This window comes from Aethalodelphis obliquidens, unplaced genomic scaffold (genome assembly GCF_003676395.1).
Source record: "Aethalodelphis obliquidens isolate GAN/ISIS:26980383/991018 unplaced genomic scaffold, ASM367639v1 scaffold3, whole genome shotgun sequence".
Taxonomy (NCBI): domain Eukaryota; kingdom Metazoa; phylum Chordata; class Mammalia; order Artiodactyla; family Delphinidae; genus Aethalodelphis; species Aethalodelphis obliquidens.
The window spans coordinates 81532314-81550025 of record NW_020837947.1 but is presented as its reverse complement, the minus strand read 5'-3'; the positions used below and the strand labels follow the sequence as shown (position 1 = coordinate 81550025).

The window sequence follows — 17712 nt, the reverse complement described above, 5'->3', positions numbered from 1 at the left end:
CAGGATGGCGAGATAGACTCAGCATACACCCGGACCACCAGTGCGTCATTTTGTCCACGACGTGAACCTGGACGTGTGAACACTGGCCTCTGTCACTTACTACCTGGGAGACCTTTGTCAGGGCCTGTGACCTTTGTAAGTCTGTATTTCTTCAAATACAAAAGGAAGAAAAATAATAATAATAGTAATGAGCTAAAATTGCAGAATGTTTGCCATAAGCCACGCACTAACCTAAGTGCTTTCCATGTATGAACACATCCACAGACCCTCCTAGATGAGTCCATAGGGCAGGTAGGGGTATAACCCCCCAATGTGCAGGGGACAAGCTGAGCACACGGAGATGGCAGAGCTGAAAAGGAGTGACACAGCAGAACCTACCCCAGGGCAGCCTCGTTCGGAGCCCATCCTTCTTACACACCTGCCCTGCCGGCTTCTGGCTGCAGGCGAGAAGCAAGCTAGATGATTTAGGTCTACGTTTAGACAACAGGGCACTACAGCCAAAATGACAGTCCATGTCATGGTCATAGTAATAACCCGTGGTCCATATTAGGCGACGTACCATCACAAACCCGAAGGGCACATAATACTTAACACTGAACAAGCTGAGAGAAGGAGGGGAGACCGAGAACTAAAAGAGTCCAGAAAGAATAAAGCAATCCTGACAACTGATAGATCATGAAGGTAATAGTTAACCTTTTTCCAAGGATATCAGATGTGTTAGCACCAAGAATGACCAAAGGATCTCCTTTCCATTCAGGAGAATTCGAGTCCCAAATCCAACAATCGGGACAACAAAGGGGGTCACAGAGTACCCTGTTCTGCAGGCTCCTTCCTTTACATAAGACGTATATTTACCTAGAAGGCTTCGGACGAGTTCCTGAACACAGCCCTGGTGAAGGTCCCCCCAGGTCCTGAAGTCCTCATAAGGTCATGTTTGTGAGAGACCAGAAATCACATTCCTAATCACATTCCGTGCTCTACGGGGGAAATGAAAAATGGCCCGGCCTCTCAGTGGATAATGAACTAATGACATGATTTACTGTGACCCAGCACTTTGCATTTGTGATTTGGAGTTGAAGTAGATTTCACGGAGGGAAGGTCCGAGATGTCAGAGGTGGTGCCGGATGACAGAAGAGTAGCGTCTTCTTACTGAGAGCCAGGTGAGAAGCCACAGGGACTGAGCTAGGGTCCACCTCTGACCTTCATCTACCTCAAAACGCAGAAGTGCATTTGTTATGTTAATAATAGTACCAATAGCTAACATTTCTTGAGCACCCACTGTAGCCAGAAACCGTCCTAAGCACGCTACATGGATTGATTTTTCTTTAGTTCTCAGAATTAGCCTCTCCGAGAGATGTGATTATTGACTATATCACTCTTTTGTAAGTGGGGAAACAGGCACTGGGCAGTCAAGAACTTGCCCGATGTCATAAAGCGAGTAAGTGAGAGTCAGGATTTGAGCCCAGATGTCTGATTTATGGAACCCACACTCCCAAGAGTCCACTTTCAGAGGACTCACTTTAGAGGCGGAATGGCCCTAAAACCTCTTGTTCAGGGACTTGATGGATTTGGGAAACTGTCATCTGAGTACGTTTAGGTGTAGACAAGGGGATGTGAGCTGACTCGAAACCAAAGCCCCAGCTCAGCTGGTGCCTCAAGGAGGCTGATAAATTTGGACCCTTTGAGCCTGTGTGGTAAAGCACGCTTCAGAAAGCTGGCCTTAATTTTTTCAAGAATAATCTGTAACTCTGATTTTTCACTAAATAATGTCAAATATCCTCTCAGTGAAAAATGTAACAAAAGCACAGAAAAAGAAAGACCAGATTTCCAAGTGGTACCAGGAAGGGAGGGGCAAGGGCTGGGAAACGGCAGAAAGGAAATGGAAAAGGGCAGGTTTCAGGGTCCTGAACTGGGGAGCCCACGAAGCTTTGTAAGAAATCAGATTTAAGTATTAATTCCAAGACCAGCTGCAACAAATCAAACCATTGCCATAAAGGAAATGCAATGAGGGCCAGGCAGAGATGCCAGAGACGCCTTGCCCTACTTTACCGCTCGCCCGCACAGATGACAGGCGTGCTAGAAAGCAAACCTGTGGAGCCCCCTGGGGCGGAGCAAGGGCCCCGGAGCACCAGGCAAGCCCGAGGTGAGGCATAACGCACCCGCTCGTTGCAGCCCGGGACACTGCACAAATCCAAGCTGGTCTTTCTCGATCTTCCCATTTTTAAACTCAAAATGGGGTTTATGAACAGATTTTTAAAAAATAAGAGTCACCAGAAATGATCATGTATTTTTGTTAAAGGAAAATCGTGCTAATAGTGCAAGTTGCTTATCCAAGAACTGTTATTTGTCAACCAAATGCGCAAAGGAGAAATTGTCAGTCTCTCCTATAAATACGTAGATAACTAAGTAAATGGTAAAGATGATATGTTATCAGCTTTCAAACCTCCTATTCCTACCATTGATAAAGGAGAAGCGCACTCGGTAAATTCTATTTTCCTTTTCTCTCTTCTAAACATCCATCAATGAATCCAGACTTTATTATTTACTAAAATCTTCTTGTCTGGGTCCCATTGAACTCCAACCAGGTTTTCTGTCCTTTTCCAATCATAAAGGCTTCCTTTTCCAATCACAAAAATTCATCAGTTTGTGAAAACATCTCAACAGCCCATGAATCACCGTTTTAGAAAGGCAGTGTTTGAGCTATCTCCAAATGCATTTTTTAAAAATTCTTTTAAATGAGAAAGCCAAACCCAGAAGCAATGCAATGGATAATTAGAAAGCAATGATGCTTCAGGCTGCAATTATAGCCACAAACCGCTATGTAAGCCTCTGGCAGAATTAGAAAACGATCATTTCTTTTGCTAGATTTCCCTCAACCAAGTTTTCCAAATCCACTGTGGGAGTGTGGGGCACCCCCCTGCACAAGCCCCCCTCCCCGGACTGGTGTCCCCAGAGCTTTGGGGCCCTTCCTGAGCCCTGGCCCAGCAGTGATCAGAGCGTTTGCTGGGAGACTGCAGGCCATTCATGCTCTTCAACTGAACTGGCTTTTGGCCCGCGAGGCTGCTTCTGTGGTTGGACCTGGCAGTCATTCCCAACGTGCAGCAGCCTGGACTCTGGCCACAGAGTAGCCAGTGTGTAAAGAGAACAGACGGCCAGTGAGAGGACCCGGGCTCTCACACAGAGGCCACTTTGTCACCTCGGTCGACCCAGCTGGGATGCATCCTTGGGCATGACTTTCGTGAGTAGGAATGTTTCAGGTTTATTTATCTGGGGATGTGGGCCTCTGCAGGGTCTGGATGTTTGAAGGAGAAGCTTTTAGAATAAGATGTCAGTTACTCCCCATGCGTCACGAATAGCTGAAGACGTGGACTCGTTTTCCTGCTGCTCTGACTTTTTGGTTAAAAGGAAAAGAAGAGGGAACTCTCAACTGGGCTAGAAGTGGACAGGACCCCATTCATTCAGCATTTTATAACGAGTGCATTGTGGTTGGACCTTGACACTATTTTTTAAAGTACTTATTCAAGAAAGTAATATTTCAGGGAGGGAGACGCAAGAGGGAAGAGATATGGGAACATATGTATATGTATAACTGATTCACTTTGTTATAAAGCAGAAACTAACACACCATGGTAAAGCAATTATACTCCAATAAAGGGGTAAAAAAAAAAAAAGAAAGTACTATTTCAAGCCCTGACATGTATTTTCTCTCAAAGAATACAGATGTGATTTACAGACTGTTTAACTCCTCATTAAAGTTGGTCCTGAAAGAGCCATGCCAGCCATCACTGCACATCACATGATAAACAGAGGCAAACAAAGAGCAGTTCTTTAAAATGTGATCCAATTCAGACCACCCGCTGCCCGCCAAGTTCCCACCTCATCCTGCTTATTCTTACCTGGGAGACCTGAAGTCCCGGGCAAACCTTTGGGACCTCTTCCTGGGGGTCCACGATCACCTCTTTCCCCCATGTCACCTGCGTTTCATTAGAGAAATGTTATTTTTCTATATGTGTATAAAAATAAACTTCCATATTTTTAAACTTAAAGCAAAGCCTACATTCAGAAACCAAAAAGTAGGAAGTTGCCCCAATGTAGGTCGTAGTAAGTAGGTAGCAAGGCAAAAATCAAGTTAATTACATTGAGATCTAAGGGGGAAAAAAATCAAATGATCATATCTGTAGATGCTGGAAAGATATTTGACAATTAAACATGCATCCCTGATACAACAGTCAATAAAATAAGACTCAGGCTATTTCCTTAACATGATAAAGTATATCTATCTCAGCACTGAAGCTGGCATAATGCTTAACGAGAAACACAGAGCAGCTCCATTATAGTCAGAACATTACAAAGATGCCCACTTTATCATTATTATTTATTATTTGGTTTGAGCCATCCCTAGTTTCAGATGATATGACTGCTTATCTTAAACCCTAGAAAATCAACTCAAAATCTACTAAAAGCAATAAAAGAATTCAGTAAACTAGCAAGGTACAAAATACATGGGAATCAATCATTTTCATATATACAAACAACAATCAGTGATAAGATGTAGTGAACAAAGATCCCACTTGTAATAGCAACTAAATTATCAAATAACTAGGAAAATAAGTTTAATCAGAAATATGCAGATCCAACATGAAAACAGATCCCATTTGTAATAGCAACTAACTTACTAAATAACTAGGAATAAGTTTAATCAGAAATATGCAAATCCAACATAAAAAAAATTGAACAGAAGATTGAAAACGATCTAAGTATCCATTAAAGGGTTAAATACACTATGGTACTTCCACAGAGCAGAATACTATGCACAGGTGAAGAAGAACCAGAAAGGTCTTTGAAATGATCCCCAAGATATTGTTAAGCGAAAAAAGCAAGGCCCAGATCACTTACTAATGGACAGCATGATTTGTTGTTAAAAGGATGTAGGGAAAATAAATATATTCATAGATCCTTTATAGCGTCACTGGTAAGGGTATGTAGGAAACTAATAATAGCGATTCCCTAATGAGAAGGATAAAGGAAACCAGACAGATGGGAGACAGGGGTGGGAGAGACACTCTTCACTAAATATCTTTTTAGACATTTTAATTTCTTGAACAATGTAAATTTAGTATCACCAAAAATAAATTAATGAAGTTTCAAAATTTAAAGTGTGTTGTCATCAGTGCCTCCATTTCACTTCTCATTATTTATAGGGAATGTACTTTGGATTGCAACCAACCATGTGTGTTTGCAAGACAGTTGATCGAATTCAGGGATTCAGCAGCCACCGAACAAAGTTACATGAATTATCCTGGCCCTGCAGAGACCAAACTTAGAAACTTGGCCTCATTGACAAGATGACCTAATACCTTAGTTAACTGGTCCTAAATGACGTACGCTGCTTCTGGTACAAGACCAGTTCTACTATCCCATTAGTACAGTAGTATATCATTATTTTACTACATCGTTACAAGATGCAATAGCATTTTGCAACAAATTCTATACGTAATCACTTTTTCCAAATATTCGCCCAACCTCATTGAATATCGACAGGTTTGTTACAATTTAAAAAACAAAGTCACAAGTGCACAACAAAAATAGGAAGAATGTCTATACAACCATCTGTGCATTTGTCAAACAGTCAAAAATCTCAAATTGTGACATGAATGTTTAAAAGTTACCATACTTTAACTTTAGCTGTGAATGTCCTTGTGTGAACATTTTTATGGTGAATGAACTACATTTTGAAATCAATTTAAATTTTATAAATACTGTGAAAGGATGCACAGCTCAGCTTGAACTCATACATAAACTAGTTGTTACTTACACTCATCGTCAGTATGGCCTTACTGTATTAGGAAGATATGACAATTAACATTTTTAAAACTAACAGCTTAAGCTCTCTTGTTAACTTAGCAATTTAAATGTGTCACCTCGTAATTTTTGAGGCTGGCAGTGAGAATGTGCCACATTTTCTGAAGACATGAGGTGAAGATTATAAATTAAAATGCAACTTTCACAGCGATACTGACAGTTAAGCGCGCTCTAGCATGAAGCCACACCAACTTCAAAATGTTGTTTGCAAGGAATAAGACCACGGTCTCTTTAAAAGAACTATTTTATATATCAATATATGTTACCAAACGTATAGGAAAAGATGGAAATAATGGGCGAAGTGATGTGAAATTTCCGGAGAGATATGAAAACTCTTAAGGAAAACAATGGTAATTCTAGAACTGAAAAATACAAGATCTGAAAGTAAAAATTCATCGGATGGCATTGCCAGCATATTTGGATACTGCAGAATAAAGGGAAGACAGACAGCACGGTGACAGTAATAAACAGCGCTGTATGATATATGGAATAACATTTTCTCCAAATTAAAAAAAAAAGACCCCTGTCTGGGAAAACACATTTTCGACGAGCCCCGGGACAGAGCCACACTGCAACCTGCAGCGGCCGTCGTGTGTCGTCTCTGCTACCCCCAGGGTTAATCTACTTCTTCAAACACTGGTCACGTCTTCCTTCAAGACATAGGAAACCTGGCTCAGGGAACTCAAGTCCACCTTTGTTAGCCTATTGTCAGAAAAGACATATAAAAAGCTTGTAAAATAAGCTTTGGATAAGGTAGGAAGGGAATAGGCAGTTTGAATCAAAAAATAGCTCTTTACGAACAGAGTTGGGGAAACTAGAGAAATTCTCATTGCTCCAAAATTGCTCTCGATTTCATCTATTTGGAAGCTATAATTGATGCTCTACCTCCAGGTGAGCAGATTAACACTGGAAAAGGTGAGTCTCAGATATGCCCGGTGTACTTTCCCCAGCCTTCGTTAACACAGGGACACGTCTGCTTGACCCCCACTAAAAGATCTAGAAATACACACAGCCTTCCTCAAAGGGACTTAAAATTAACAAACCATGAACATTTACAAAGAGTATTTATGACATGAAAGACTGACTTAATCCTAAGTAAAGTGGACCCAGGGCCAGTCAGGTGCCTTTCGTGTTTCTGCTCAAGCGTCACATGAAATGAACACACAGCTCTAATGCGTTTGTGTAAAACTGTGCAAAACATGTGGGTGAAAACCAAAAAATACACAAACATGATGGAAGCTTTCAGTACGGTCTGAGGCTTTTTTCTACTAGCTCCTGTTAAAAATGTTCCACTGTGTTTTTCAAAGTAACTTTTTAGGAAGAAAACAGTGATTTGATTAAGACATAGCCTGAACTGTTAAAAGCTTTAGTAAAACTTATTTGTTTTAATAAAACTCATCTACATAGGAATTTCTCTGGAAAAAGACCCTCAAAGCAACTCTATGGCAAACCAAGGCTTCCACCATCCCTTCTTTGTTAAGCATGAAAACAAAAAAGCAACAGGTGACAATGAAACACGTCTCTTCTCTGATTGGTGGAGCAGTTAAGTTTCAAATGGTGGAGTGTTTATTCTCAAGGAAAATTTGTTTTACTACCTTTGGGTAGTAGAACACTATGTGTTTTCTACTAAGTAGGGCTGCTAATGTATGTGGTGGACAAGAAAGGTCAAGTCCAATTACCTAAAACCATACATCTCCAAACGTATGACAGCAGCAACTGAAATAGAAAATCTGATTATTCCTTTCTGCCCACACCCCAAATCTTAAGAAGTAGAACTCGGAGGAGATGCTGCTTTAAAGGAACCCAATGCCAAGAAAGGTATGGAGGAGGGCGGGGCGAGAAAGCTCTTTAGAAAAAAGAAAAGAACTATCTCACTTCTAGATTATAGGCTATGTCATAAACACCGCAGAAAAAATACGAGGAAGCCCCTTATAACATCGAACTCTGCTTGATGAATGAACTTAGTGCCAGAGACACTTCTCAGGTTCCAAATATAGGAATATATTTTTCTTCCCTTCAAAATAAGGTTCACTGCTGGAGTCAACCCAGCGCAACCCAGACACAATTCCACACTGCGATTCCCAGCTTCCCGGAAAGTGTCCAGATCATGTCACCTTTGTTTCCAGAGCTTCTCAGCCCTGATTGCTTGTTCAGATAACCTGGGGAATATTTTCAAAGCCTGGGGCCTAGACCAAGTCAATCAAAATCTCTGGGCACGGGACCCAGACGTGAGCAGTGTTTAAAGCTCCTTGGGTCAGTCCCATGTGGAGCCCAGGCTGGAGAAGGCAGCCCTCGGCAGGCTTTCCTGGTGGAGCAAGTACACAGACATTTTCCTGTCTTAGGAAATAAGATGGGACTTCAGGAGCGGGCTCTTACTAACTCAAAGTCAAGATCAGCCCCAAATATGGAGACTTCCTTTTGGCCAGAGAAAACAGGGCTGTGATCCTCTTAGCCCTACAAGGTGGTCCTTCCCTGGGAAGGCGGGACCTTGCCTGTAGGGTAAGGACCACCCTACACTTGTGCATTTCCACTGCGGGCCCCTCTCCAGAGTTGCTGACTCGGGGGGTCTCTGGTGATGTTGATGCTGCAGGGACCACTCTTTCGGAACCGTTGTACTTTAGTTCACTTCAGTGAACTCACCAAGGCAGAGGAGTCATCCATGGGCTGGGGCACAACAGGGCGAGCTCAGCCAGCAGTCCGCCCACAGCACGGAGTTCCCTAGAATGGTTTACGGAGCGAACGGGGCCCGACCGCAGGGAGAGCACCTCCGCTATGGACTCCTGAATGCAAGCTCAAAGCAGGACCAAGCTGAATGAATGGCTAAGGGGTTCTTTCAGAGAAGAGGTCCAGTTCTCTTTAAGGTGAACTCGGAGCTCTCTCCATATGATTTTGTCCAGCCTCCAAAAACATGAAAACCGTGCCAGATTTACAGGAGGCCCCAATTAGGGCTTTTTTTTTTTTTTTTTTTTAACACGCAGCTCTGCACATGCCAAAAAAACAAAAACAAAAAACGTAATTAACAACACTGTTCCAGCTGAGAGTGTCCTGAACCAAACACATCAGGCATTCATCTACAGATCCCGAAAGGCATCTCGTTTGACCTCTGACCGTTAGCACCATAATATTTATCCCTAATTGGAGCACCACTGCCTAAAAACAAAAGTCCCTCTCTTGTTCTTGAAGCCACATTTTTCTGAAGTTCCCCAGAGAGCTGTCAGTCACTCATCATGATGCAGAAACTCTGCACTTTTAGTCCCTTCTGTCGATTATCCCAGGCCCACCAGCCCCCATGCTGACATACTCACCTCATCTAACAAACACTATCAGAGGCAGCCAGTTCTTCTGCAAATCCTGCAGAATACCTAACACACTCACAATCCTGCTGGCCTACAAAATACCGGTTTCCAGGGCTTAACTTGCTTTAAATAAAAGGAGAAGAAACAAACTCCCTCACACCCTCTCACATGTTAAATAAGGAATAAAGTTGTACCTCAGAGCCGAAAAAAAAGAACCAGCAAAACTGATATCCAACGTCACTCTTTAAAAGAAGAGGGAGGCGGCTTTGATGCATGCTGTGATTTTTCTGATGTCCTGCTAACAAATTTTGTTACTTGAAGTAACAGATAACATTCAAGGGCCAGTTGCCATCTTAGAAGAGTTCTACAATGATATTAAGGTCTCAAAAAAAAAAAAAAAAAAAAACACTTTAAAGATCCTTTACCAGATCCTGTAAAGTTTACCTTGAACTATGATTAAAGCAGTGTAACTGTAAAAGATTGGTACCACAAGTCAAGGGACCTTAATTTCGGTATTGGGTCTACTGTCGTCACACACCAAGGCCAAGAAAATATCAAACGATAGTTTTCTAATCTTTACCGTCACCACAGTAAGAGAACAATCCATCTTCTTATCTCCTAGATACCTGGCACTTTAGGACAAGTGAATCCATCTGAAAAAAAGCCAGTGTGTGTTCCTGGTTCCACGTGGACAAAATGCCTTACCTTTCGCTCCCCTCAAACCAAGAGCCCCGGGGGGGCCCTTCATGCCCGGGAGCCCTCGAAGTCCCATCTGGCCTGGGAAACCGTTCTCTCCAGGGGGGCCTGGGGGACCAGGGGGGCCAGGCCGGCCGGGGAGGCCCGAGGCTCCGAAGTCCGGACGCTTGAGACTTGCAGCCATCTCAGCAAAATGCTCTAAAAGATAATAAACAGAACAGTCCCGGTGAGTCAGAAATATGAAAGCGATTCGAACGAAAAAAGAACTATTTCAAGTGCCTTTTTTCTAAATGTGTCACCAGAGCTTCAAAACTGCTGGTGAGGCCTGAATAGAGCTGGGCCATTGTCCACGGGCTTTCTGCCAGGAGGTTTCACTGGTGCTGCTTTGTTCAGCCCTCCCTGGATGGACCCTGCTGCTCTGAGACAAGGGGATAAAAGACCTTAAACTTCAGGGCTGAGCGGTGTCCAAAGAGATGAGTGTGTCACCTGAACCTGGCTGGTTACCTGAAAACCCGGGACGAAAAGAAAGTGAGCTTCTCAACACAGGAAGAAGTGGACACCCAGAAGCTTCTCAAATGCAAGGACATTGTCCAGAATTAGTACTGAGATACCGTTTGAGACCTAGGCTCACGGTTTTAGTTTGAAGATATTAAGTAATATGAAATACCCTGAGGATTCATGACTTTCTATTCATTCTCCTTCTCAAAAGTTTTTTCACGCTTGGAAGAGACACCAGACATTAAAGAAAGCCTGCTTCTTAGAAATGGTCACTGCCTGTCTTCAAATCTCATAACTGTGTAGGCTCTTTCAGGAAGCATTAAATAGATTAAGAAACATCCACTAAAACCGTGGAGAACAAAACATTCTCCCATTAAAATAGGGGAAATATTTTAGTGTAATTTTTTTTTAATTTAGGGTGTGAAGGAGAAAATGAATTGGAAACACATTTCTCAACAAGATTTTTAAATTGTTCAAATGCAGGTATTCTAAATTGGCCTTATTTAAGTGAGAGTTAACATAAAGTCATAATTTTCTCAACACTTAATGTTTAAACTGGAAATATCCTTTCAAGATAAGATGTCTGCGATATTGGGTTTCAAATGTAGAGGGGACCATTTCATTCTGAAAAACTCTATGATTCTACTAGACAAATTATACTATCTCCTGAACACACAAAAGATGAGTGTTTCTTCATGAGAGAATTGGTTCCAACCAGAATCAAATAATAAACAAATAATAAACAAATCGGCATAGGCTTCTTATGGGCAGAAGTCTGCCAGTTACTTCTCATATAATCTATAGAGAGAGCCTAGGTCAATGCCAGGTACACACAAAGTGGTAGGATAGTAAGAGGGGAAAGAGCCTGAGAATTTGTGTTCCAAAGGGGGGAAAAGGTGTCTGTATCTGTGCGTGTGTGTGTGTGTGTGTGTGTGTGTGTGTGTGCATGCTTTCTTGTAAATTAACCACATTGGCAAAAAAAAAAAAAAAAAAAAAGAAAAATCCTGGCGAGCCCAGAAAGGTACTATTTTTCCTTGAGGCTATAAGCTATTGCACATGGCGACAAATTGTATAGAACAGACGTGAAATTACTAGTATTCAAAATCCCCCGCCTTTAAAGCACACAAAAAGTCAAGCGGCGATGATGTATTTACCTCGAATGACTCTCATGCAAACCTGCTTAATGTGCTGATCGGTGGGTGCTCTGCCCTGGGACAGAAAAGACAAAAGCCAGTTTGTACACAGAACCACAAAGAGGACATTGTTCAATGGTAAACCGACAGGCTGGGCAAGGAAACAGGTGGCTGGAACCAGAAGAGCTGGCCCCATGCTGCTGAGGAGCTGAGGTCTGGCCCTACCCCCGCGCTCCCTGCCGTGGGATGGAGTCTCCAAAGGGAAACCCCAGGGGCTGCCCAGCACTCACGGGAGGGCCCTGGATCCCAGGCAGGCCGGTGGCGCCCTGTTCTCCCTGCACGCCTCGCGGGCCAGGGGGTCCTTGTGGTCCTTCCACCCCAGGAAGCCCCCGGTTTCCTTCGGGTCCCCTCAAGCCAGGCTCCCCCGGGCTACCTGCCTGGAACACAGGGGCACACTGTTAGTCCAGGCTAGACACAAGGAATGCGTCTGCTTCATGTTAATACAAGCGCTGCCATGAAATTGTGGGTTTACTTACGTTCTGTCTCCCAAGCCGTGTTTGCTCAGAGCTTACAAAACCTCAAGGTAAACACACGTAATGCCACACAGCAGCTCTCCAATCTCTTAGAATTCCAGTTCAAGTAAACGTTTTAAAGATCTTTCTTTGGGGTGTAGTTATTATTTCAAAATGTTAATGGGAAGAATATATTTTAAAACCACATTCTTCATACTGTAGGTCATTTCTAAGAGCACGTTAATTTTTAATAAAACGTGTTAACTTTTTCTGGCCACAGAAAGGCCACTGAGTTCACAAGACACGTCACCTTCTATATCACCAATATAGAAAGCATAAAATAAAGATATTTCCAAGAACATAAGTTATTTAGCCTTTATAACATTCTCTGGAGAGTTTGAAGAAGCCGGATGTATCCAGGAATTATAAAATACTAACATAAAACTAAATCAATGCATTTAAAATGCCAGAACAAGAAGAGTGAGTCCACAGTTTATCTAAGTATTGAGGAAGTTAAAAATCTAAACATTAAAGATGTTAAAAATAAACCAATTATTTCCTTGGCACAAAAGCATATACCAATTAAATTTTTCTTCTGAAAGCAGACCACTAAAAGCATCTTTAAAGTCCTCATCTACAAAAGCTGCTTTAAAGAGAGACTAAATTAATTCACTTTTTCTTAAACTACCTCTGGTGGAATTTGTGGCAAAGTAGTTTCAGTGGACTGCTGTTTTCAGAGTAAAAACAAGAAGATAAATGCACAGAAGACATTGAGGGAACACCACTGCTCAAGATCTGAATGTTCATAAGGCAGCTCAAGTCTGCTTCTTTTTCATATGCAACATTTATCTAGGAAAAGCCAACTTGTTCAAAAGCGCAAATGTTTTAAACTGAAGAAATGAAGGTGATGAAGCAAGGCTTTCGCTAGACACATCTAAAGAAAGCTCACGGAGTGTGCTTTATACACACAAAAATTGATATTCATCTTAGTCAACCTGTCCAAATTGCCTCTATGAAGAAATTATGGCTTAAAAGATTTCCAGAGTCAGGGTCAAGGGGGAAAGCTAAGCACGTGTTATGGAACGAAGGTTGGGGAACTGTTGGGTGACTGGTATGCAAGACCATAGCAACTTCTAAAAAAACCCAGAGGAGAAGCCAAAATGAATTCAGAATGCACTAAAGAGCTGGTGGAAGACAAAGGAGGCCGAATCAGAGGGTATTACCTTGCTGGCAACATCTGAAATGTTGCTAGAACAAGGAGCAGGGCATTTTTGATGAAGAGATCAAGGGCCGACATGACCAGGACGTCACAAGGGCCCTGGGTCTTTGGGAAAGAATTCCTCACTTGAGGAGGGATACGCTGATGTAGAGACCAGCGTGCAGACCTCACCCACTTACCAGCTTTGTCTTGCTGAAATCACTGAGAAAAGGAAAAGCTTTTCTGTTAGTAACTCTGTCCCCTGATTCTGGGACGGTGCACTTCAATTTCATCTGTATTACTTGGGTAATGTCAGGAAAGACAGGGGTAGGAAGGGAGGTGATGAATCAAGAGCTAATTCCTCGTATTATATCCAAATTTAAATGAAATTAACTCATTTTCACACCTGCATTGTTCATCTACTTTTTTCTTTTATAACTTGAATTCTCACCTTTGAACATTACTGATTATTTCTAGACAGTGAAGGAGGATTTCTATTACCGAATTCTATCAAGGTTTACTCTTTACATTGTTCTCGATCCTAAACGATTTCTGTCAAAGATTCTTAGGCATAAAGATGTTATTTGAAGCTTGAGACTGTCACATGGTGTTTAGAGGCAGTATGTAAACAGGTAAGATAATATAACGTAACAATTTCCGTCTCAGTGCTGTGTGAAGAGCCCAGGGCAGGGCACTGTAACCAAGGCTGGGTGGGTCCTCCCGGAGAAAGCTAAGCGGAGGATGGGGCTAAAAGCTTAGGTAGGAGGTGCTATTCTAAGGAAAGAGAAAGAGTGTCCAGGACTAGAAGAAGTGCACAAGGCATTGAACAGCACGCGCCAAGCAAAAAGAACCACAGACAGATGACGTTCCAGAGAGATCGGAGATGAGGCTGGTGAGGCTCATCGAAGGCTCTGTATACATTTGCTAAGAGTCTGAATTATTCTACAAAATGTTATTCTTCAAGGGTTTTAAGCAGAGGAGGAATAGATAGTAGCCTTTATCTTCTCATCTAGATGACATTGGCTGTCACGAGGATAACACATCGGACCAGGACAGAGAGAAGTCAGGGGCGGGGATTCCAGAAACAAGAAGACTTGGAGATTCATGGAAACTGGTGATAGATGCACTTGAGATTGAAGTCTGAGCTTCCTCCTTTCTGCTTGTATTATCTTAAATTTCTTATTTTAGTAGACGTGTGTTCCTTTCAAATTAGCAAGCCATTCTAGATTTGCTATTAATTGTTTCTATAATTCTGAATACATCTAATCTCTAAGGACATCAGTTTCGTTTCTGTAAAATGATAAATTGAATGAGATGGTTATTTTCTTGCTCTAATAATTATCTGTATTTTCTTAGGTATCGTGCCTATATCTTACTTCCCCAACGAGAACACACAGAAGATTAAGAAAATTGCTGAAATATTTGCAATGCTATGACTGACAATGAAATTCACTTATGTTCTTGTCACTGCAAAGCACAGGTCGGTTCTTATAAAATAAACCATTTGTGGAAGAAATTACGACGTATATTCAGTGAGCCACTTTAACATGAAAAAAAAAAACCTTCCTTTAGAGTGATTAGGTCAAACGGCAGATCCATTTACACTGCTGTGAGGTTTTTTCTTTGGACTAATCCACTACTCAGAGAATAAATGTAGGTGTTAATTTCCTTAAAGGTAAATCCTTTTAGAATTGAATTTTCTAGAATGCTTTCATAAAGCAGAGCATTGCATTTTCTATAGCTTTATTCATATTTTTATTTTTTATACCGTTACTGTTCATTATACTTACAGATCCCTTTGGGCCAGGTAATCCTATATCTCCCTAAATCAATAAAACAAAATTATATTAGAACAATGTTTACTTAAAAACTCTAAAAAGCTTATCATGCTGCCAAACTCAATAGAAAACCATGAACAGAACCATGACACCACAGAAAAAAATTAGATTCACAATTTGGATTCAGGTCCCCTCCCAGCCTTTGGCTAACTTGTCTGCTAAATAATAGGGTTGAACCACAGCTCTCCAAGGCTGCATTCAGATTTAAAATGCTAGGTGTGGAGAACTGAAATGTGCAAGTCAAAAGACATTAAGCTAGCATGCTGTTATAAAACATAATAGACATTTAAACCAGATGACTTCATTTCTGAAACTCTAACAATATTTTTAAACTCAACCCCAAAAGTCTATCAAACCAAATATGCATGCTCTTATGCTTAAAAAAAAATCCTGACTATCTCCCACCACTAGTTCTAGGTATGAATTCAGCTCATCTTAGCACATCGGTGCATGTCCACTACAAAACAGGACGACTTAAAACATCCCCTTAAGGACCTCCCTGGAGGTCCAGTGGTTAAGACTCCACGCTTCCAATGCAGGGGGCACGGGTTCGATCCCTTGCAGGGGAGCTAAGATCCCACAAGCTGCACAGTGTGGCCAAAAATAAAACATCCTCTTAGCTTATAAAATGAACAGTTTCAACAGAAAATAAAATGGAAATCCCCCTTTTTCTAATTTACTTAATAGTTAGGAAGATTTGCCTCATTCAGATGTTAACTGAAATCCTAAAACTCTGAATAAAACACTATCAGCATTTTCTCCTGTACTGAAAGCTCTCTGAAACTATCTTCTGAGAATTCTGTCACGCACACACCCCCCAAAGGACCAAGCATAAGTTTCCACACAAGGTCCCCTTACATTGTGTCATAAGCATAAAGGATGCGCCAGCAGACCTAGCAGTGCTGTGGAGGTGATGACTTGCTCTGCTCCCTGCCTTCCTGGAGATGTAGCAGAAGGCTCCCCTGGACCTGGAATCACTTCTTTGGAGGGTCTTAGACTCCAAAAGGCCGTGGAGAATACCCACGGTCAAACTTGGGAGCCTCAGTTCTCTAACTACAATAATCTATAATACAAATTATAATATAGCTTTAATTTTGTTTCCGCGATGGGCACTATTCATAGACTTGTCTACAGCCACCTAAGAATCACCTTGAATGTCTACATGGAAAACCACAAGAAAACATGCCCTCCATAGGGAACGCTTTGTCCTCCCAACACGTAAGGCCACGTCTATCGATGTTGCCGTGTTTCCCCTCCACTTTACTTGATCTTGGGTGCGATTCTCGAGGGTTGTTTTTTAGCTTATGTGAGAAACATATTACCTTTAAAGAAGTCAGCAAGGATAGCAAGGTCAGAGAAAAGAAAAAGTACGTATGTTTCTAATACAGTCCAAAATCAGTGGGTCTCCATCAATAACCAGAAAAAAAAAGGGTCTTACCAGTTCACCCCTTCCTCCCAGTTCTCCCTCTTCACCAGAGGCACCCTAAAAGTTAAAATCACATTTTTTAAGTTCTTAGTTCCTTGGCTCAATTTTAACCAGTCAACATTGAGAAGTATTCAAAAGTCCCTGCGGTGCCCCCAAGATCATGCAGAAATATGAAATGATCTCAGTGGTTTTCCTATCTAGCTGTCAGGGGCTTGTCCAACCCAGAAAACAGCCCAGAGAAAAGCCAGAAGGTGAAGTTGAGTTTCTGCTAAAGGTAAGGATTAATGACTATATCCACCAATTTTATAATTAGGTAATATTTAAAAAGGGTTCTTAGAGTTGAGAAAAAAACAAACAAACAAACAAAAAAACACCAGGGCAAGGACTAACTCTAATTCACATGCATCGTTTATTTGCTAAGGTCTTGGTAAAGAAAATACAAAACATTATGATGCGGCTATGGAAGGCCTCATCAGACTGGAGTAAACCGATCTGTTGCGTAAGAGAGACAGGGCCATTCTTTTCAAAGGAAGGACAATGTTTATTCTTGAAGGCAGAGCCATCATTCGCTCCGGCTTATTAAAATGGTAGATAAGGCTACAGACCAAATTAAACCCTGCGTTTCACTCACTGTGAAGTACATTGAGCCTCCACATTTTACCCACACCGCAGGTCAGCCAGTGCCCCCTGCTGGTAAGGCACATTAATGCACATTAAGCGCTGCATTTCACACATGGCACCTACCTGTTCACCCTTTGGACCAGGTTCACCAACTACGCCCTGTAATGAAAAAAATATACTTTTTCAGTGTTTTGAGGTTTTTAACTATATAATTTCAAAACGAACCAACTCCCCTTACTGGGCTGATGAATAGGAACAAGTATGAATAATCCTCATCACCTCACCACCTAGAAAGAGTCAGGTCAGACCTGGAGAAACTGACAGCTGTCCAAAAAAGTCACTGGCAACCTGAAGTGTCCTCTGATCACATCCATGTAAAATGTAACTAGTAGGACTGGAAGCTTAGAACTAAATAGGATGTGTGATTACAGCTGAAATGTTTACTTTACTCAGCTTTTATTTTTCCCTTCTGATAAATTACTATATTAATAGATTTTTGTTGTTGTTTCTTAATCTCAACTCTCAGTAATTTAAGATATCTTTCTCGATAGCTCTCTATGGCCATTTCTAGAAAAATGCTCCATTGGGCCAAAAGCGACCTTGGTTTCTCAACATAGTAGAAATCACCCTTC

The 17712-nt window shown here is 41.7% G+C and overlaps 1 protein-coding gene across 1 annotated transcript in view; it reads right to left on the bottom strand.

Annotated features, from left to right (window-relative positions):
* COL9A1 (collagen type IX alpha 1 chain) overlaps positions 1-17712 on the bottom strand; it is a 90225-nt gene that overhangs the window by 5176 nt on the left and 67337 nt on the right. Inside the window, exons 31-37 of the mRNA XM_027093211.1 lie at positions 17204-17239; positions 16472-16516; positions 14986-15018; positions 11776-11922; positions 11507-11561; positions 9864-10052; positions 3897-3974 (exon numbers count right to left, since the gene is read on the bottom strand). Of these exons, the coding sequence (XP_026949012.1) occupies positions 3897-3974; positions 9864-10052; positions 11507-11561; positions 11776-11922; positions 14986-15018; positions 16472-16516; positions 17204-17239 (583 nt within the window). The remainder of the gene's footprint in view (positions 1-3896; positions 3975-9863; positions 10053-11506; positions 11562-11775; positions 11923-14985; positions 15019-16471; positions 16517-17203; positions 17240-17712) is intronic.